At 47.1% G+C, this 21,748-nt stretch overlaps 1 protein-coding gene across 3 annotated transcripts in view; it reads right to left on the reverse strand.

The window, feature by feature from the left end:
- Window positions 1-575: 575 nt before the first annotated feature.
- SPEN (spen family transcriptional repressor) overlaps window positions 576-21,748 on the reverse strand; it is a 102,445-nt gene continuing 81,272 nt past the window's right edge. For 2 of the 3 annotated variants that reach the window (XM_033228166.1, XM_033228167.1), the window contains 7 exons: window positions 20,689-20,802; window positions 19,311-19,411; window positions 4,803-12,966; window positions 3,399-3,908; window positions 3,038-3,232; window positions 2,175-2,333; window positions 1,141-1,734 (listed from right to left, as the gene is read on the reverse strand). In XM_033228166.1, coding sequence (XP_033084057.1) covers window positions 1,603-1,734; window positions 2,175-2,333; window positions 3,038-3,232; window positions 3,399-3,908; window positions 4,803-12,966; window positions 19,311-19,411; window positions 20,689-20,802 — 9,375 coding nt within the window. In that variant the 3' untranslated portion in view covers window positions 1,141-1,602. Of the gene's footprint in view, window positions 1,735-2,174; window positions 2,334-3,037; window positions 3,233-3,398; window positions 3,909-4,802; window positions 12,967-19,310; window positions 19,412-20,688; window positions 20,803-21,748 lie in introns of all 3 variants that reach the window. The other variant, XM_033228165.1, reaches the window with a different exon arrangement.

Here is a 21,748-nt window from a genome sequence, read left to right on the forward strand (position 1 = left end):
CAACACCAGGACAGGCCCATTTGTAGGAGCCCATTGGTATTGCAAGTGAGACCACCAACTTTGTAGTCCCCATGTCCCTGCCCCAACTCCACAGCTTGTAGAGGATCCAGCTGCAGGGGAAGCCCGTCCACAACTCCCATCCTCCTGTCTAGAGGCAGATACAGGATCATAGGAGTCCCAAGGGGCCCCAGCAGGCCAATGCCTCTGCAGGAGCCAGCCTGTTTCACACTGGGAGAAGGGAAGAGGGGGCAAGAGACAAGAAACCAAAGCTTGCTAAGATGTTTCTGAGATGGCATGGGGTACGATTATATTCTGTATCAAAATTGGAAGTGCCTTCCACATTACCTAAGAACCAGTTAGGACCTGTGAGAAATGGTCCAGTGTCCGTGACAAAAATCTCCTTTGTACAAGATAAAATTATCCTTGGGGAGGAGTGACTAGGAGGCAGAAGGGAAATAGTTCCCATGTACAGACTTGGCATGGGGAGCAAAAGCGTGATGAGGGCTGACTGTTCCCATTAGCCAAGGACCCATGGTTCGTCCTCCCACCCAAGTGACAATCACATTCACACTTGGTGTGTTTTATATTTTTTAATAAAGTTTGTAATCCAATGGACACACAAAACAAAACTGCGCTGAGAAAAACAGTTTCATAAATTAATAAGTGTTAGGAAGTTGGGGAAGAGGTCAAGGTAATAGGAAGAGGGGTTAGCCAGTCTTTCTGTACAGGTGCCATGTGACACTTCCACATCGCGGGAGCAGGACCCGTGCTGTTCCGAAGCGCACTTATACAAATGAGTGGGCAATACAAAGTCTGAATATGAAAATAAGATTTCCTCTGAAAACACATTTTTGGCACAGATTAAAAAAAATGTATGTCGGGGGATTTGATTTTTTAAGTCAGTATTATATATATTTATATATATTATATATTTATATATACACACATCCCAAGTTCTGCATATCCCACCAAGAGAAAACCTTTCTGTTTGCTCTTCAACTGTAAACTGTACATCCCGGTGAATCAAAGACGGTGGCAGCAGGAGAATAAAGGTGATGCATCCGAATGAGCAAGGAAGATGGGGGCGGACAAAAAACCCAATGAAATGTTCCTTGACCCCAAGGTCTCAGCAGAAGTTTGAAGTCCTTCCTGCGTTAGGAGTCCACGATGTGTGTCTACACACACCGAGACATCCAGAGTGTCACAGCCTGTCTTCACTGGGCAAAAGTCCAAGTCACTAATTTAGTGCAAAGGCAGTTCTGTTTTCTTGTTTCTTAAAAACAAAAAAAAAATTTTTTCATTCCACTGCCCTGTTCCTTTTCTCCAAAAAGAGGAGAGAGAAACCCAGCCCCAGGGTGTCTGCGAGTCCATCGGTTGGTGATGTGTCCTTGGGCTAAAGCATCATGTAAACATACAAGGTAGCAGCACCACTCCCAGAGGAAGTCTGTCCGACTGAGCCGGGCGGCAGGACAGCGAGAGGCTGGCCGTCTGGCAGTAGAATCTGTCCCCTTCGGCAGCTTCTTCCTCTGCTTGGCTGGGTTGTCCTTTGTTTTTACTGCAGAGCCCTGGGAAGATTCACTGAGGTGATAACCACTCAGTGGCTCACACGGAGGCAATGACAATCATGAGGTGGGGAGAGATGTTGGAGATGCTGGCAAGGAGGTCAGGGGCCAGGCGGGACAGGTGACTCTCAGAGAACTCACAAGGCGGGAAGATCTGCAGCACGTAGGCAGGCTGGAGACAGGATAGAGAGCAAAGTGGGACCCTCTCTTGACCCCTCACAACTCCATTTCCACTGGGGGGCCCTGAAGAGGCCCAATGCTAACAGCCAGGCCAAGTCAGTCCCCAACCAGCAAATGTCCCAGGACTACATCCACTGGAAGACCTAGCAGGTGTCAGAAAACTACATACAGGAACCCCCCTGGGGCCCTCTTCCCTATCTTTAAACTCATGGAAAACCTGTGTTCTCAGCGGTTCCCTGGGTTCTCCTCAGGATGGGTGATGGCACCCCGCCCCATGTGCTCTATTGACTTCTGTCCAAAATGCCCCTTTACCCACCTCTGGGAAGCTCTGCAGCCAAATCTAGCGGGTACCAGAAGAGTCAATCCACCTACCAACCCTGACCAGCCCCACCTGTGGGTGTATATGTGAAGGAAGGACACAGGACAACCGACCTGATTGGAGCCAGGATTGGGAACGTTGATGATCCCTGCCGCCTGCTTAGCCTGCAGGTAAGTGATGAAGGCAGCCTTGAGGGACTCAGTCTGGCTCACAACATCCTCTTGGTCGCGGCCACAGGGCAGAGCCAGCAGCAGACAGTAATCTGTCTCCACCTGAGGCAGAGGTCAGCCGCCAGTGAGCAGGGGCCTCTTAGTCAAACAGCAGCCCACATCCAACCCACGGTATCAGGTCCACAAAAACCCCCACCTCTGAGGTGACTTTAAAGTCTACCCTGATATTTGAATGAAAGAAAAAAAAAAAAAAGCTTTTTCAACCTGAGAAAGCTGATTTAAAAAATAATTTTTAAAAACTGTTAAGCCTTGTTTCTGAGTCTAGAGGTACTTTACATCCCCCACCCCAAGTAGAAGCATAGTGGACCCCTTCATTGCTTACTTCAGTAATACCAGCCAGGCACAGTGGCTCAGGCCTGTAATCCCAGCACTTTGGGAGGCCGAGGCAGCCAGATCACTTGAGGTCAGGAGTTCAAGACTGGCCTGGCCAACATGGTGAAATCCCATCTCTACTAAAAATACAAAAATTAGCTGAGCATGGTGGTGCCATGGTGGTGCATGCCTATAATCCCAGCTACTCAGGAGGCTGAGGCACAAGAATGGCTTCAACCCGGGAGGCAGAGGCTACAGTGAACAGAGATCGCGCCGCTGCACTCCAACTTGGGAGACAGAGTGAGACTCTGTTCCAACAACAACAATGAAGTTAACACTTCCATGACAGATCAGGGAGATGGGCTGGCAGGGACTACCTACGTCTTCCCTCCCTGTAGGTGGGGCAGTTGCTCACCTGGGCCTGAGAGTCTTACCGTCATCCTTCGGGCAACCCCTTCCAGCTGCGATGCCTCCAGCCGCATCCTCTGGGCGATCCTTAGTGGGGGCCCTCCTTCAGAAAGGGGCAGGGACCGATGGGCCAGGACATTGTTGCCAGAGACGAAGTGGAGCTGCACAGCAGCTGTGTCATTCTTCAGGGCCAGCAGGCCCTGCCACACGATGGGGTACTTCTGCACACAGGGAAACAAACAGAAATAAGCTCATGGCCAGAGGGCTGAGCCACGCTGGACACAGCCAGAGGCTGTAGCTTGCGGGTCTGTTAACTAGGGCATCTTAGTACATTTGACATGGCATAAAATCTAGGGGCCAGGAAGGGCGGCCCCTGCTCATGCTTACCTTCAGAAGCTGAACCATATCCACGGGTCTCTGTGAAGTCAGGTGTGGAGAGGAACCTTGTTTAGGGGTTGGCTGGAATTCAGTGTGTGGCAGAACCAGTCCTGGTGGGGTGCTGGGGCCAGAGGTTGTTGGGACAAACAACGGCTGTTTTGGGGCAGTCTGAGCGGGAAGAGGGACTGGAAGGTCAGGCTTCATGGAGACAGACACAGGGGAGGGGAAGGAAGTCGGGCCTGTTTCCACTTGTGCCCTCTGAACCTGGGTGTGAGGCTCAGGCGGCCTGTTTGCAGGTCCAGCTGGGAGGCGAGGCTGCTCTACTCCCGTCTGAGTCCCCTTTGCCTCCTGGGACACTTGAGGCATCTTGCCGCTTGGTGGCTGGCCGGGCTGGCTGAGTTGGGAGGGCGGGCAGGGTGGTGCTGTCTGGGCAGGCTGTGTGGACTGCACAGGCTGGGCTGGCTGTGTGGACTGCACAGGCTGAGGGGGCTGCAGGGGCTCACCTTCAGGAGGAGGGCCCTGGGGTTGGGAAGGAAGGCAAAGGGACAGAGTTAGTCTGTTGTGCACAAGCCCCTGGGCCCAACAAATGACCCAAAGGGCCATAGCGAAAGGGTAAGATATGGCATCTCCCATTAAGTCAGGCCCACAGAAGGAGCCTGAACCAAAGGAGCTGCTCTCGGGGTTCCAGGTAAGGAGAGATCCCTGATTACCTGCCTCCCACCGACGCCACCCAGCAAGAGCTCCCTCCCCATGATGTAATCTAATTCTTTCATCTCAGGACTAAGAAAGCTCTTTAAACTCATGAAAAGATCAACATCTTTAGGAACTAGCTGACCAGTTCACTTGTACTCAACCACTATCTTTACCAAAAGGCGGATTTCTTTTTCTTTAAGTAGGGACAGGGTCTCACCATGTTGGCCAAGCTGGTCTTGAACTCCTGACCTCAAGTGATCTGCCGGCCTTGGCCTCCCAAAGTGTTGGGATTACAGGTGTGAGCCACTAGCTCGGCTGTTTTTTTTTTTTTTTTGAGACTGTGTCTCACTCTGTCATTGGAGTGTAATGGCACCATCTTGGTTCAATGCAACCTCTGCCCCCAGGGCTCAAGCGATTTTCCCACCTCAGCCTCCCAAGTAGCTGAAACCACAGGTGTATGCCACCACACCTGGCTAAATTTTATATATATATTTTTTGTTGTTGTTGTTGTTGAGATGGGGTTTTGCCATGTTGCCCAGGCTGGTCTCGAACTCCTGGGCTTAAGCAGTCCTCCCGTCTGGGCCTCCCACAGTGCTGGGATTACAGGCATAAGTCACAACACCTGGCCCCTGATTGCCTTAACACATCTTTGCTTAAAAGCCTGCTGAGCCCCACAAGCACATGCCCAAAAGACAGTGGGGAGATACCTGGCTAGCTCACCTGAGCAGCTGTCTTGGTCCGGGAAGGCAGGCCAACAGAGGAAGCAGCAGGAAACTGAGTGTGTGTGAGCTGGGCTGGGGGGTGGTAGGTGCGGATATCGCCGTACCGGTACTCTTGAAACAGCTCCCCGCTGGAGTGCACAATCTGCACCCCGTGGGTCACCACCACAGGAGGGGTCAGAGGCAGCCCCTGGAGTTGGTTACTGGGGGTAACTGTGAGGATACGGGCCTCACTGTGAGGGGCAGGGGCAGGGAGGGGGACAGGGACAGGGACGGGGGCAGGGGCGGGGGTGGCTTTGGCATCTGGTGTCTTGGCAGCTTCCTTCCCTGGTTGCTGAGGGGCCTTGCTGGCTGGTGGCACCTTCACGACCCCATCCGCGGCCCTGGGTTGCTCGCTGACTGCCGTCACATGTGGATGCACCATGATCCTCACATCCCGCGGCACGGTATAGGGGTGCAGTCGGTACTCAGACTGCATGACTAGTACCTCTGACTGCACAGGGGCTGTGGCTCGAGCGACAGGAAGGTGATAATGCACTTCCTCCTCAGGAGGGTGCTGGGAGGCCAATGCAGGCACGCCAGCTGGGGCTGGCTGCGGGGTGCTGGCACGCTGTGGGGCCCTGACCTCTATTTGCTGGGGCTGCAGCGGAGCCCGAGGAGAGTGAAGCGCTTCTGGCCGGATGCTGTAGGTGATACTGGGCAGCGTGGGAGTGTTCATTCTCACCTCACCCTGCGAGAGGTGGCTCAGGGACACAGTCTGGGTGATGCTGTGGGGTGGCATGATGACAGACTGCTCTGGGTGGATGCTGGAGATGAACTGGGGCACTGGAATGCCTGCAGCCAGCATGACTGTGGCATTGGTGGAGAGCGCCGTGGATGCAGTACTGCTAGGGTGGCTTGCCCTTGGGAAGGAGGATGGCCCAGGTCCACTCGGTCGAGGAGAATGAGCATCTAGCTTTGCGGCTGCCAAATGGGAGACAGTTCGATCTGCTGGGATGCTGGGCCCCGAGGGGACATGGTTTACTTCTGTAGGCAGTTTGCTGGGCAGAGCAGGAGGGTGGTGAGGCGTGAGCGTGGACCCCAGGTTGGCCGGCTGAAGGACCTTGGTCTCAATTTTAAGGGTGACGGGGTCAGCAAGCTTTTTGTTTGTGGTGACAATGCTTGGGGTGAGGACCAGCTGGTTGTGAACCAGCACAGGGGGCGTGTTGATTCCCTGGGTGAGAACCTTCACCGTGCCTCCCTGGGTGACAGGCGTGGACACCGAGAGGTGAATGGGCTCGGGCTTCTCCAAGGATGGCCTATCGGCCTTCACAGACGAAATCACAGGAGAGGCGTTATACGTCTGGGCGGTCAGTACCAACGTGGAATGGGTGGCCACGTTTGCATAGCCTGCAGGAGCTTGAGGGCCTTTGGATGGAGGCTGCGATGCTGTGACAGAATCGGGTTTGACCTGCGACTTGGACACCGACTGCTGAAATTCAATGTCCATTGCACTGGCCGGGGGGATCTGGCTGATCTTGGCGCTGATCCGCTGTGGGCCTTCAGTCTTCTGCCCTGAGTAACTCAGAAGCACAACCCCTTCGGAAGTGTTCACACGCAGTCCCGCCCCTGAGCCTGCATCTGCTGGACGATCGTCGATCACAGGCATGGACCCTGGGTGGAACCGACTGTTTTCATTAGCACTCGCTCTCTGTTTGCACTTTGCTGATGGCGCAATCACTGCCCCTGCCATTGTCACCGTGCCTGTTGTGGCCGTCACACCACCAGATGCAGCAGTAACCGCACCCGCTGCGACGGTCACTGCACTTGCTGTGGCATTCACTGCACTCGCAGCAGCATTAACAGTGCCTGGGGCAGCATTCACTGTACCCACCGTGGCGTTCACTGGAGTGGTAAGAACATTCACTGGCCCCGTAAGAACATTCACAGGCCCCTTCAGGACGTTCACGGGTCCAGCAGGGGTGCTCACCAAACTTTTCAGTGTGGTTACTGAGCCCTTCACGGGACCTTTCAGGGCATTCACTGGGACCAGGGAGACGTTCACCAGGCCAGTGAGCGCACTCACCAGGCCAGTGAGGGTTTGAGGAGCTGGTTTTGCCAAGGTTATCTTCTGTGAATTTTCCAAGTCAATGCTGACAGGCATTCGGCTAATAACAGAGGTAATTTTGGGAGCAATGACTGGAGCCACCTTTTCCTTGTCAGCAGCTACCGGCACCTCCGAAGCTTGTGTCTCAGAGTTGTTTGTCACTGGAGCTGTTGTTTTTTCTTCTAAAGGCTTTTTAGATTCAACTGGAGGGGGCGGGGCCTCATGTAGGCAAGGGGCAGCACTGACAGGCTCTGCAATGGCTGTGGTGACACTCGTGGAAGTGACACCTGTTGCAGACACATACTTGGGATCCATGAGAATCTTCCTCAGGGTGCTAGAGCTGGTGTCGACGTCAGAGGCCTTTGTGTCTGGGGGAAGAGCTGGAGATGGAGTGGACTGACCCCGTGACTCCTCCTGCCTTGTGATCCACTCTGTCACCTTAGCAGGGGGGCTCTGATGTGGGATCCCCCCAGAGGAGACAGGGGGTGAAAGCTTTGCTGCAGTTACAGAAGGCAGTGTGGGTATGGGGATGCTTGGATCGCTGGGTGGGGTCACCGGGTCACTCTCAATGATGGAATGCACCCTGAACCTGGCTTGAGGTTCCTCATCCACCGGCACTGGCTGGGGGGGCTGGGGAAGGTCTGGGGGCACAGATGCTTTGGTTGGAGTCCTTTCCTCAACACTGATTTCTTGGGACGAATTCTCTGTGGAGGGAGTCTTGCTTGGGTCAGAAGTACATGACTGAGGAGGAGTGGAATGGGGTTTCTCACTCTGCTTTTCTTCCTGTGGGGCTTCGGGGTGCTGTAGTGTTGTCCCCTCATTTGCAGCAGGACTCTCGCCTTGAGCTTGGTCAGATTCAGGGACATGGCTCTCTACAGGAGCCACCACTTTCTTGTTTGTGTTCCGTTTGCGGCGTGATCGGGTTGTCTTCTGGCGCCCTTTGTCTTTCCGAACAAGAGTAACTTCCACTTCTTTAGACCCTTTGGCTTCTGGCGCTGAGTGTGAGGTCTCACTGCTATTTCCTCTGGCTTCCTTGGTATCTGTTGGGCCTGCTGAGGGGTCAGGAGCATTGACTGGCGGCCTCGAAGATTCTGTAGCAGCCTCAGTTTCCAGGATGCCAGATACAGCCTCATCCGTCTCCATTCCCTCCTCAGAAGGCTGCAGCGCCTGTGCACCTGCGTGGGGCTGCAGATCTGTCTGGGATTCTCCAGGAAAAGGTGGAGGTGCTGGGAAGTTTTCTGGCTCCCCAGAAATGTCATTGATGATGGAGCCGATGGCCGCAGCCAGCTCTGTTTCACTTGCTTGGTGTGCAGGTTTGTCCCTGTCCTCTGAGGCAAGGCCCTCTGGTGCATCTGCCTTATAGGCAGCAGAGGCAGAGGCCTCAGCAAGCTTTGCGATGTGTTCCACGGCCTGCTCCAGCTCCATCTGCTTGGCTAACTGGGTGGCTTCTGGGGACGGCCCAGAGGCAGACGTGTCTTCTTTCTCTGATTCCTTGTCTGGATCAACTGGATCACTTTTCAATTGGGATGATAAACCATCCTCCTTTTGGGGACTCTCACTTTTCTCAGGGGAGACTGCCACCACCCCAGGTTCCCTCTCCCCTGCCTGTGCCGCAGCCCCCCTGGGACTGACAGCAGCATCCACATTTTTCAGACTTGCAGATTTGTCCACTGCTAACCTGGAGTTGCGAGATCTTCCTCTCTTTGATTTGGAGTTTTTTTCAGGGGCTGGTTTTTTCTCTACAACTTCAACAGGGGCGGCTTCAGGGGGATTTTTGTCTGTGCCAGCATCTTTTCTGTCACATTTCTGTTCGCTCCCTGCCTCCTCCTCAGCAGCCTTGGGTTCCGTGGGGCTCTCTTTCACACTTATTTGGGGGCCCACCTCAGTGGTGACCTCAGGACGTGCAGCATCCACCTTCGGTTCATTTCTTCCCTTTTTCCCTTGGGGGCCACCACCGGCTGCAGTTTTCTGGGACCGTGGGGACCGCCATCCCTCAGGTGGCTTGAGTGTTTCTGCAGGTTCCTTGGCCTCGTTCTCCTCCTCTTCATCGGCTCGCCGGCGTGTCTTTGGAGGCCTTCCCCTCCGAGGGGTGGTGGGAACCGCCGCGGCCTCCTGAAGCTCTCGCTCCAATCTCTTTCTGGTCACTCTTGGTTGCTCAATGGGCTCTTTGACAGGAGAGCGGTTTTCATGGTCACCCATGGTTGCATAGACGCTCCTTACATTACGGCGCCTTGTTCGACTAAGAGGCAAACTTGGTTCGGGATGTTCAAGGTCTGCAGCAGAGTTTTTAGAAGCAGTCCTTGTAATCTTCTCTGCCTCCATCTTCAATTCCAAAAGTTTCTGTGCTTCTCCCCGAGGAGAATTGGACCGCTTGAGTTTTTCCCGGTCTATCCTCTCACTCTTCCTTGTGACAGGCTTCTCCACGATACTCACTGCAGTTGCCTGAACAGGGGTCTTTGAACGCTTGCTTTTGTTTGGCTTTTTATCTTTTGCAGCAACTGGAGGATCAACCTCTAAATCTTCAGAAGCTGGGGGCTGAGCCTCAGGAACAGCTTCAGTTTTCTGGTTTGCGTCAGGCTCAGCATCTGCAGTGGTGTCTGGCTTTTCAACCTTTGGCTCACTGGCTTCCTCAGACTTCTGAGCTGGTTTTGAAAGTGGCTGCATACTGTCAGGCTCTGGATCTACATTGCTCTCTGCCTGGGAAAACGAGGCCCCGGGAGTTGGAGGCTTGGCATCCAGATAAGGCAGCTGGTCACCTGATGAACCTTCCTCAACAACCACAGGAATCACGGCAGCTTCTTTATTGGAGTCTGCTCCTGGGGACAGGTCCACTTGTTCCGGCTGTTCCACAGGGGCAGGAGCAGGTTCAGACACAGGCTTTGCTTCTTCTGAGACAGTGGCTGGCTCCACAGTCTTATCTTCTGTTACCAAAGGCGCCTCTACCATTTTGTCACCAGCGGTCTTCTCTAGTGCTGATGGGGCTGACTCTAGAGTTGCGACTGTGACACTTGGAGGCCCAACGGAAGGTGGAGTTTTTAGTTCTGCATCTTTATTCTCAGGAGCAGATTCTGGGGTCTTGGGATGATTCTCTATATCTTCCTGTTTCTCAACTTCTTTGGGTTTCTGGTCTTTTTCTTTTTCTTTCTGTTGCATTCGTGTGAGCTCCATAAATCTGCTATGGAACAGAACTACTGGTTCTTGAATGGAATCAGTTGTGCTGTTTGCTCCCTCAGATGTCTGCTTACCATAGATCCTACCAGAAATGAAGTCAGAGTCTTCCTCTTTTCTCTCTAGATGCTGCAATCGCTTGGAATCTTGTTCAAAGATTGAGCTGTGTAAAAAACGAGAAGCAAACAATTCCTGCCTCTCTTGCTCTTCTTCTTTATGGTCCTCTTTCTTATCATCCATTTTCCCTTCTGAATCAGTCCTAATTTTCTTCTTTTTCATGTACCAGGATGGAATAGGTCTTGGAGCAGAGTCAACCTTTTCTTTATCTTTGTTGTTTCGAAAATTTGCAAATCGGGAGTCCCAATCAAGAAAAGACCAATTTTCTTCACGAGATGAAGATAGGGATTTAGCTCTTTCAAGCAAAGCTTTAGTGTCTGGTGTGATTGTCTTATCCAATGCAAAAGAGTAAAATTTGTTCCTTTCTAAAGAACTAGAGAGTCTTTCATCTCGCTCACGTAGTTTGTCTTCTCTGTCCCTCAATAAAAAAGACAATCGAGAACTTTCATATAATGCAGAGGCTCTGGGTGAGTGGGATTTGTGTTCACCATCTTCATCAGAATCAGAAGGCACCTCACCAGGTTCCAGATCTCGTACAGACCTTTTTCGAAGGCTATCTCTCTTAATTATGCTGTTTGGGAAACTCACATCAAATCTGCTGGCATCTTGTTTCATTTGAGAGTCCCAACGATTTAGTTCATCTTCAGAATTCAAGACAGATAGTTTTATTTTGGCCATATCTGCCATCTGTTCTCTCCTGCTAGAATCATAAGGATTAAATTTTAAAGACTCTTCCCTGACTGTTATGTTAGAATAGGGGAGGACTTTTTCGTCTACCTTAGGAGACCCCTTTACTGACATTAGCCTAGGGGAGCCTATGGGATCCTCATCTTCATGGAAGGAACCATGTCGGACACTGGGAGAACCACCAGTCCTTTCAGAATCTTCGCTGATTTGGCGTGAACTTCTGTAATTCCGTTCTCTCTTGGTGCAGATATCAAAATCAACATGATCCATCCTTTTCTTTTTGCTGGGAGGAGAGTCATCGGTGACATCTTGAGGGGGTTTGCCTACCTCGTGAACGAGGCTACGTCTTTCATATTCATCTACATCTTTTTTAGGACTGCCAAACTTCTCAGACTTGGCTATTTCCATTTCCATCTGCTGTTTCCTACGACTCTGCTCCATTTGTTTTCGGTAACTCTGTGTGTGATCGATGTCAATGCCAATTTTTTCTTCAGTATTTACTGAATGTGATTTCTCTTGGCCTGATTTATGTTCAGGTGTTTCTTCACGAAGACTGCAGTAGTTTTTCCTAATGTCTTCTCTCTCTGGTCCTTGATCATCTAACACCTGCAGCTGTTTGAGCTGTGGTTTTGAGGGAATGGGTTTTTTTGATTGGATTTCTTGATTTTCCTCAGATTCACCTGCTGGTTCTCCCAGTCTTGCTTGTAGGTCTGAGCTGGGCCTTGAGCCAGACCCAACAGAAACACTGGCAAGCTCCTGACAGTCTTTGGGGCTGGCAACAGTATTCAGTCTGTCCAGTTTGATTTTTTTAGATTCTCTTTTAAGAATTTCTTTCCTCACAGGCTTTCTTTCGGCCTCTCCTTCCCTCAGCAGAATGACCTCTCTAGAGGATACGTCAGGCTGCTTTTTTGAAAGCATGCGAGCATCCTCCATCTCTGGACTGCTTTTCTTGACCTCTGATTTTTGCTTTTCTGCTTTTAAATTGGAATCTGCAAAGCGCCTTTTCCTTGCTTCCAGCTTCTCCAGATCCACAGCACTTACCCCGTCTGCAGCCTGCTCAGGCTTGAGGTGCTTCCTGGCTTTAAGCCTGCCCTCCTTCTCCACCACTTCAACATGGCTTGAAAGCCCCTTTTCCTTTGGTACTTTCATTCTAACAGATTCCAGTTTAGACAAGTCAGACTTTGCAGGCTCCGTCTGAGAGACCTGAAGTTTCTGGTCCAGGGCAGAAGATTTGATAGTGTCATTATCAAGCTTGGCTTTCAACTTTTCCACAGGAGTGTGGTCAATGACCTTTCCCTCTTTCTCTTTTACTCGAGTCAAAACCACGCAAGGCATGAGTTCTAGGCGGTTTTTTGCTATTCCTTCTTTGTCAGCTTTCTCTCTGCTCAGTTTATTGGAACTCCTTGGCTTTTCAGGGCTTTGTTCTCGCTCATTTTCTTGGTCGGTTTCTGAAGACTGAGAACTAGGGGAGTGAACCTTTCCTTTGCGTTTTTGCTTGTCAGTTTTGTCCTTTTCCACTTTTTCCTTCCGTATTAAGCGTCTCTCTCTCTCCACTCTCTCGGGATCAAAAGTTCGTTCTTTATCTGTCTTTTCATTTTTTGTATAGCGCTCCAAACGAGATTTGTCAAGTTTCTCATATCTTGGAGGGGAAAGTGAGCTACAGCTTCCACTCCGGTCTGAGGATCGGCTGTAAAGCCTCCTCTCAGAATCACTCGGCAACCTCTCTGCCTGAGAGGGAGACGCTCCAGGACTCTGTGGACGTCGCAAGTGAACTGGACTTTGACTTCGTTCAATTGGCCTCCTCTCATGGTCTCTGTCCCGGTCGGACTCAAATCTTTCACGTTCTCTTTCTCGTTCCCTTTGCCTGTAACTATATTCCCTAATATCTTGTTCATAAGGATCATTCCTGTAATCCCTGTATTCCCGAGGATCATCGTAGTATCGTGATTCATAGTAGTCTCCTTGGTAAGTTTCCCATTCTGAATAAAACTCTCTCCCTCGAGCTGGATAGTCCCGCCTGGAATCCTCAGGATAAGTACCTGGAGTTCGAACACTCTCGTAATATGTACGATCTTGGTTATAGTCGTAGGATGCCCTTCGTTCCTCTCTGCCAAAAAATAACAAAGATATTAGTTCTTTTGTTTCCTCATCACTTATGCATGAAATCATACACATGAAATCAGAAATTCCTGCTTCTAAAAAATCTTTGACATTATTTAATCATTTGTGAAACGATTAGTTTGTAGTGGTTATCCACTATAGCTTCAAGTAGCTACTAGGCACTTGAAATCTAGCTAAATTGAGACGTGTAAAATACACACTCAATTTTGTAGACATAGTTTATAGAAAAACAACAATTTAGACCGATATATGCTGAAACAATATTTTAGCTATATTAAAGAAAATTAATTTCACTGTCTTTTTAATGTGGCTACTAGAAAATTTAAAATTACATATACAGAACTTATATAACTTACATTATGCTTCTATTGGACAGTGGTGATTCAACCCTTTTTTAATGTTTCTGGTAACTCCGGCGTTGTGACAAAGCAGACACTAGTTACTGGACAATATCCCCACACTCCTAAGTCTCCCACAAAATTACTATATAGAATAATAAAAAGATATTCTTACCACAACTTGGGAAATAAATCCACTGTTTAGAAAAACAGATAAAAATTTTAACTAAAATCTTACCATCTATGTGACCTGTATGATACTGGTAACACTTCTATCTAATTCACAATTTTTAAAAAATACACTAGAACCTGGTTAAACTCTCTGAACTCAGTCTCCTCACTCATAAAATGATGGTAGCTTTTCCTCATAAAGCTCTTAAAAAGATTAAGATAATATCTGTAAAAACTTTCCTAGCATAATCCTAGGCAGGCACTTGGCCTCAGTAAATGTTGTCACTTTCCCCCAGGCTGCCAACTAACAAACCAGGGATGACTGCAAGCACCGTGAGAGAACTCCTCCAGTTTTAAGGAACTCACTACAGGTTTTCTCCCACAGGGACCTGTCTGGTGCATTCAAAATAGGATTAAATTTACACACAAGAACATATATTATATGAAATTAAATACACCTGTAACAGAGGCCAATTACTTCCTTCGCTCGTTCATTCTCAGCAATGTTTGTTCTCTCACGTAGATACACCTGGCTCATTCTAGACAATATTACCATTAGCAGCTCACTGAAAGAACACTAGAACTTAATCCCCATAAAGTTACAGGCTTTGTCTTCTTGGCCAAAATTTCTCTAGCTCTTACAATAGCACTTGGCTCAAAGGACTCAACTGAATATTTGTTGAAAGAATGAACTTTTAGGCCGGGCGCGGTGGCTCAAGCCTGTAATCCCAGCACTTTGGGAGGCCGAGACAGGCGGATCATGAGGTCAGGAGATCGAGACCATCCTGGCTAATACCGTGAAACCCCGGCTCTACTAAAAAATACAAAAAACTAGCCGGGCGACGAGGCGGGCGCCTGTAGTCCCAGCTACTCGGGAGGCTGAGACAGGAGAATGGCGTGAACCCGGGAGGCGGAGCTTGCAGTGAGCTGAGAGCCAGCCACTGCACTCCAGCCTGGGCAGCAGAGCAAGACTCCGTCTCAAAAAAAAAAAAAGAATGAACTTTAGAAAAATACATCAAAGCTGCTACTAAATAATGTTCCAACTCCTTTGAACAGCAAACGAAGTATCTAGACAGAACATTCCAACACCGGAAACATCAATAACACATTGTTTTATATATATCTATATCTATGTGCGAGTGTGTGTGTGTGTGTGTGTGTATTTTTTGAGACAGAGTCTCACTCTTTTGCTCAGGCTGGAGTGCAGTGGCACAATCTCAGCTCACTGCAACTTCCACCTCTGGGGTGTAAGGGATTCTCCTGCCTCACCACCACCCCACCCTACCCCACCACTATGAGTAGCTGGGAATACAGGCATGCGCCACCACGCCTGGCTAATTTTTTTGTATTTTTGGTAGAGACAGGTTCACTGTGTTGGCCAGGCTGATCTCAAACTTCTGACCTCTGGTGATCTGCCCGCCTCAGTCTCCCAAAGTTCTAGGATTACAGACATGAGCCACCATGCCTGGCCTATTGTATGTACTTATATTGAACTTTCTCCGTTCAAAGAAAATACTTTATTGTGTATCTATGACATTTGGTTGAACTGGATTCAAGATGATTCTTCCATAGCTCCATGGGAATCAGATTAATTGTCTAAATACTGACCAGCCAGCTCATAAATAACTGTTACTGGGCATGGAATCGGGCTAATTTAACTCATTACCACCATAAATACATACTTTGGGGATATATTTTCCACATGAAGGTGAACACATTATATACCTTCTAATATTATAAAGTGAGTAAGACATCTAGAATGGTCGTTTACTGCCCATATTAATGGTAGGCTTCAGTCATATTTTAAAAACACAGTATCAAGATATCTTTTTAATTAAGCAAACTAAAACTACTTCTAAAAATATGGGCTGGGCATGGTAGCTTAGGCTTGTAATCCCAGCACTTTGGGAAGCCTGCTTGAGGCCAGGAGTTCAAGACTGACAGGATCAACACAGCGAGACCCCATCTCTACAAAAAAAAAAAATAATTAATAAAAATTTAAAAAGTAGTAACATGAAAAAAGTTTTGGAAGGCAGAAATATATGTATAAACATTCATGCTGGAGCACTATTCAGCTTAACAAATACTTATTTTGCTGGGCCCCATGACAACAAAAGAAATAAGCAGTCCTACCCTCAAAGAATTCAACAGTTTAAGCAGGGACAACACAACTGGCACTTGGACCATGTACGGGGACACTGAGGAACTGCAGAAAGTCAGGTTCAGAGAGAACTCTGTTCACAAAACCAAACAGTATCCAAAGGACCATAAGTAGATGTCATCTGAATCACAATGTGACCCTGTAAATTCATCTCAAGAACCACTACAGTAAAGGGTAAGCTCAATACACTAGCAGGTAGGAACCCTAGGTTTATCCCCAGCCTAGGCCCTTACTGGCCTGTGACCTTATTAGCAAAAGTTCTTTCCATAAAAAGGGTTACCTGACAGAGTATGTGAGGGATCAAATGAAGTACTACTCGGAAAATGGGAAAGCCCTATGCAAATACAGCTGTAATTTGCATTCCTGAGCTGAATTATCATTAGCGTTAAAGCATTTTTTTCATTCATGCATCAACTATTTAGTGAGATAACTTCCATTCTATAGGAAAGGCAAAGATCCTCAAGGTCTACGCAAGAAATGCATTCCATAAGCACTGCCAACTGAAACCACACGGGACAAACCTGGGTCACAGTGAAGTCCCACACCCTCCTGCTTCCTCATGAGGAGATTGAGAAAAAACACAGAACAAACCCAAAGCCAGTTAGTTCATCACTTATAAAAAAAAAAAAAATAATGAGTTTTGGCTGAGCGCAGTGGCTCACGTCTGTAATCCCAGCACTTTGGGAGGCTGAGGCAGGCAGATCACCTGAGATTGGGAGTTTGAGACCAGCCTGACCAACATGAAGAAACCCCGTCTCTACTAAAAATGCAAAATTAGCCAGGTGTGGTGGCGTGTGCCTGTAATTCCAGCTACTCAGGAGCCCGAGGCAGGAGAATCACTTGCACCCAGGAGGCGGAGGTTGTGGTGGGCCGAGATCGCACCACTGCACTCCAGCCTGGGCAACAAGAGCAAAACTCCGTCTCAAAAAAAAAAAAAAAAAAAAAGGTTTTTTTTTTTTTTTGAGACGGAGTCTCGCTCTGTCACCCAGGCTGGAGTGCGGTGGCGCAATCTCCACTCACTGCAAGCTCCGCCTCCCGGGTTTACGCCATTCTCCTGCCTCAGCCTCCCTTGTAGCTGGGACTACAGGCGTCCGCCACCGCGCCCGGCTAATTTTTGTATTTTTAGTAGAGACAGGGTTTCACCGTGTTAGTCAGGATGGTCTCGATCTCCTGACCTCGTGATCCACCCGTCTCGGCCTCCCAAAGTGCTGGGATTACAGGCGTGAGCCAAAAAATAGGTTTTAAGTAGTAATATACAAAAGTAACATCCACATTACATTATTGAACCCTTACAAAACTGCTATTCTAAAATATTTAATGTACACAGAGGATTTTAATGGATTTTCTATGTTTTTAAGTGCAAGTAGGCCTCTGGGACGCTTTCTACTCACATATAGACAATTTCTTGTAAGCATTTACTGTATTAACAATTACTTCAAATTGCTACTTGGGAAGCCAGGATGGAGAAGTTTTTCCTCTCCTGACATAAGACACACACATTCTCTTGCATGTGGCCACACAATTTTATACTCACTCTCGCTCTCTCTCACACTCACACATTTGAGAAAACAGCCTATCAAGCCTGACTTTCTAGCTAAAGGAGTGTTGATCTTTGAAGCTTTGTAATTTGGATTCCGATCTGGTGAGAAACCATCAAAACCTGACAAGTTTGAGCTTTTGAGAATTTGGCCATAGGGAGCATTTTTCATTTAAAAAGCACCAAGTAAGCCGGGTACGGTGTCTCACGCCTGTAATCCCAGCACTTTGGGAGGCCAAGGCAGGTGGATCACGAGGTCAGGAGTTCAAGACCAGTCCTGACCAATATGGTGAAACCCCATCTCTACTAAAACTACAAAAATTAGCCATGCGTGGTGGCATGCGCCTGTAGTCCCAACTACTCAGGAGGCTGAGGCAGGAGAATTGCTTGAACCTGGAAGGCAGAGGTTGCAGTGAACCAAGATGGCACCACTGCACTCTAGCCTGGGCAACAGAGTAAGACTCCATCGCAAAAAAAAAAAAAAAGCACCAAGTATTCAATGACTGTTGTACAATATTCCACTAAGAAATGAATTAATACATATTAATACTTGCTATCACTTAAACAAAAATGAAATGGCAAGAAGAGGCAGTAGAAAGGGAATGCATTCAACAGGGCTTCTGGCAGCGCAACCCTGACTTGGCTCATCTTGCCATGGAGCCCTTTTCATACTTTGAACTCAAGTGTCTAAAGGCGTTTTTCTTTTTTTTGTTGTTGTTGTTGTTGAGACGGAGTCTCGCTCTGTCGCCCAGGCTGGAGTGCAGTGGCCGGATCTCAGCTCACTGCAAGCTCCGCCTCCCGGGTTTACGCCATTCTCCTGCCTCAGCCTCCCGAGTAGCTGGGACTACAGGCGCCCACCACCTCGCCCGGCTAGTTTTTTTTTTGTATTTTTAGTAGAGACGGGGTTTCACCGTGTTAGCCAGGATGGTCTCAATCTCCTGACCTTGTGATCCGCCCGTCTCGGCCTCCCAAAGTGCTGGGATTACAGGCTTGAGCCACCGCGCCCGGCCTAAAGGCGTTTTTCACACAAACTTTTTGTCTAATACGTATGTACAGGGGTGGAGACCTAGTGGGAACATTCCAGAAAACTTAATCAGAGGCATATCTGGAAAAACAGCTTGATCATATGGACCAAATTTCCATTTTCAAAAGTAATCAGCTATTGAAGAATCTGGTGACATTATCTTAAGATGTTTTACTATATTTCAGTCTGTTCAGCAGAAAAAGGTATTAAATACTACATAACCATAACTGAAAATATTAACAAGGGGAAATCAGGTTTGCTCTGCACATTGCCAAACTTGCCAGTTTACATGTGGCTTGGCTTATTGATTCACTTTGAATATTTAAGAGATTCAACTTTAAAACAAAGCTCTTGATATTCTTTTGAAAGTTTTTATTTTTTTTAGTTAAATGTATGAGCACATGTGTGTTGACAACCTGGATGTTGTCATTACTAAATATGTAGCCATTTGACAGTTTATAATGCACTCTAACATATATTAATACATTTACTTTAAGAAGTAACTATAAGCAAGATGATTTGTATTTATGATTAACGGCACATAAAGCAGACCAGGTGCGGTGGCTCACACCTGTAATCCCAGCACTTTGGGAGGCCAAAGCAGGCAGATCACTTGAGCCCAGGAGTTTAAGACCAGCCTGGACAACATGGAGACACCCCGTCTCTACAAAAATTACTCCAGCGTGGTGGCAAGTGTCTGTAGTCCCAGCTCCTCAAGAAGATGACGTGGGAGGATCACTTGAGCCTATGAGGCAGAGATTGCAGTGAGCCATGATCATGTCACTGCACTACAGTCTGGGTGACAGAGTGAGACCCTGTCTCAAAAAAAAAAAAAAGTACATTATCACCTGGCAAAACAGTAACTCAAGCTCTATGAGCATTCAGTGAGAAATCCAGACAGGTTGCTCCAAACCCATAGGAATCACCTGAAAACTGAATTCACAAAAATAAACCTGTGTTTCCATATGCAGTGATAAAAGAGAAGCGTTCTCTATTTTAGAATATAAAAGTAGGGGTAAAGAATGAAAAATAAAATTTAATGCCATCTTAAGTTTCTCTATTAAAACTCAAGCTACACTGGTAAGTTTAAAATACATACCTTCTTTCAGCTAACATTTCATAAAAGTCTCTGATGTCTTGACCAGATTTCTCCATGCAGTGATAAAAAGCCAGCTGACTTTCCCGATTTGCAAAGTCCACCTTTAAAAAAAAAAAAAAGAGGTGTTTGATGCAAGTTTTGAATTTTAATGATGGAAAAATGTTACCAAATTTGAAAATTCTTCACAACATAGCCCTTCTGAGAAAATGTCAGGAAACAGCAATGTATCTCAGGTAAAACTGTCCTCATCACTGAAACTATATTGTATTAACCTGAAATCTCTCAAATTCTGTATAAATCATGATAAAGGAATGAAATTTATAAAATTTCAAATGCAATCGTGGAGTGAAAAAAGCAAAATGGAAAACTCAAAACGGCAATTCAGTAATCAGATCAACTAAATCCAGCAATCTCTGTTGCCAAAGCTACAGTTAGAATATAAAACAAAATATGGATGAACATTTTAAACTTTACTCACAGCTGGGTCTCAAAGTTATTCAAGCATATGATGTTCATCAGCTATCAATTATCTTATCATCTTATTTTTAAAAAACTTCTTTCAACCTAACAATCATAGTTATTAAGTGCATAAATTCCTTCAAACTACCATGAATACAAGTTTTTAAATACATAAACTGGACATAAAATTAAGCTTTCAGTGGCTACCCACTCTTCAGGGGAGTAGGAAAGGAAAGAAAGACGTATCATTCAGGATGCCGGACTGATACTATGAGGCCCTGGGTGTCAGACACCCATGGGTGACTGTGGTTGAGCCTGCGTTGAAAGTGTCTGTGTGAGCATCAGCACCCAGACACTGAGAGGCACACTTCTTTGAATAAGAGGATTTTTAGGGAAGGATCTGTGGGTAATGGTTTAAAGATGCTGTGCCCACAAGTAGCTGAGCATAAAATTGTAATATTCCCCTTAAACACTAATGATACAGCATACATGTCCTGTAAACCCCTCCCCTGACTGGCACGCTGGCAGTCTACAAAATGCTAGTTATTAACGGCGTGAGTTTTTTTTTTTTGGGAGATGGAGTCTCACTCTGTCACCCAGGCTGGAGTGCAATGGCATGATCTTGGCTCACTGCAACCTCCGCCTCCTGGGTTCAAGCAATTCTCCTGCCTCAGCCTCCCAAGAAGCTGGGATTAACAGGCATGCACCACCACGCCTGGCTAATTTTTTTTGTATTTTTAGTAGAGACAAGGTTTCAACATGTTCATCAGGCTGGTCTCGAACTCCTGACCTCAGGTGATCCACCCACCTTGGCCTCCCAAAATGCTGGGATTACAGGCATGAGCCACCATGCCCGGCCCAAGAGGGTGAGATTTAAATAGGACTTTGTTTTGCTTCTGTTTAAAGTCATTCTGCACACCTTAATTTTATTCCCACCGATTTTTCTCCCTTTGGTCTCTTTTACAGCTGCTTGTGCATATTCAATTTCATTGTAGAGAACCAGGGCCATGCCTTTTAAGCGGTCAAACACCACCTGTAAAACAAACAAACAAACAAAAAAGAAATAAGAGCCTCTTCCACTGGACTTTAGTGTCAGTCCCAACAAAATCCTAAGTCACAAGGACACCGATGAGAAAATGTATATTTTTATATATTTTATTCTATTTAAAAAACAGTGTGATGCACATTGTAGTGAATACAAAATGAAAATGTGCAGAGACGGTTTAGAATCATAGATATTATGGCTTGAGATATTATGCCTTTGTTTTTCTGTATTTTACTTTGTTTTCTATGTTTACAAACCACTATATTGTATTTCAGTAAAGCATTCATCTTGTTTTGGCTGAAAACAAAAAAGCAAAGCCAACAACAACAAAAAACACCCTTGAAAGGAAGGAAAAATTAAGAATAACAAAGATTTTCTGTGAATTTTGGCTATAAGTAGCACAACTGTCTTAAGGCTGTGGATTTTTTTATACAGGGAATCTTTAAGATGTGTATTTTTCTAAACAACAAAACCTACATTTAAAGTATTTTCTGCCAGGAATGGTGGCTATAATCCCAGCACTTTGGGAGGCCGAGGCAGGTAGATCACTTGAGGTCAGGAGTTTGAGTCCAGCCTGGCCAACATGGCAAAACCCCATCTCTACTAAAAATACAAAATTAGCCAGGCGTGGTGGTACACACCTGTAATCTCAGCTATTCAAGAGGCTGAGGCTAGAGAATCGCTTGAACCTGGGAGGCAGAGGTTGCAGTGAGCTGAGATCCCACCGCTGCACTCTAGCCTGGGTGACAGAGTAAGACTCTGACTCAATTTAAAAAATAATTAATTTTTAAAAAAAAGTATTGTCAAGGCTATACAATATACCTACCACAGAGTAAACACAGTTTTAAGGAACCGAAGCTTTACCTCCACACACTGAATTGGGTCTAGAGACTCTTTTCCTGTTGCTTATGGATGTATTACATAAAAAACATTG

Source organism: Trachypithecus francoisi, unplaced genomic scaffold, assembly GCF_009764315.1.
Source record: "Trachypithecus francoisi isolate TF-2019V2 unplaced genomic scaffold, Tfra_2.0 Lachesis_group12, whole genome shotgun sequence".
NCBI classification, from domain to species: domain Eukaryota; kingdom Metazoa; phylum Chordata; class Mammalia; order Primates; family Cercopithecidae; genus Trachypithecus; species Trachypithecus francoisi.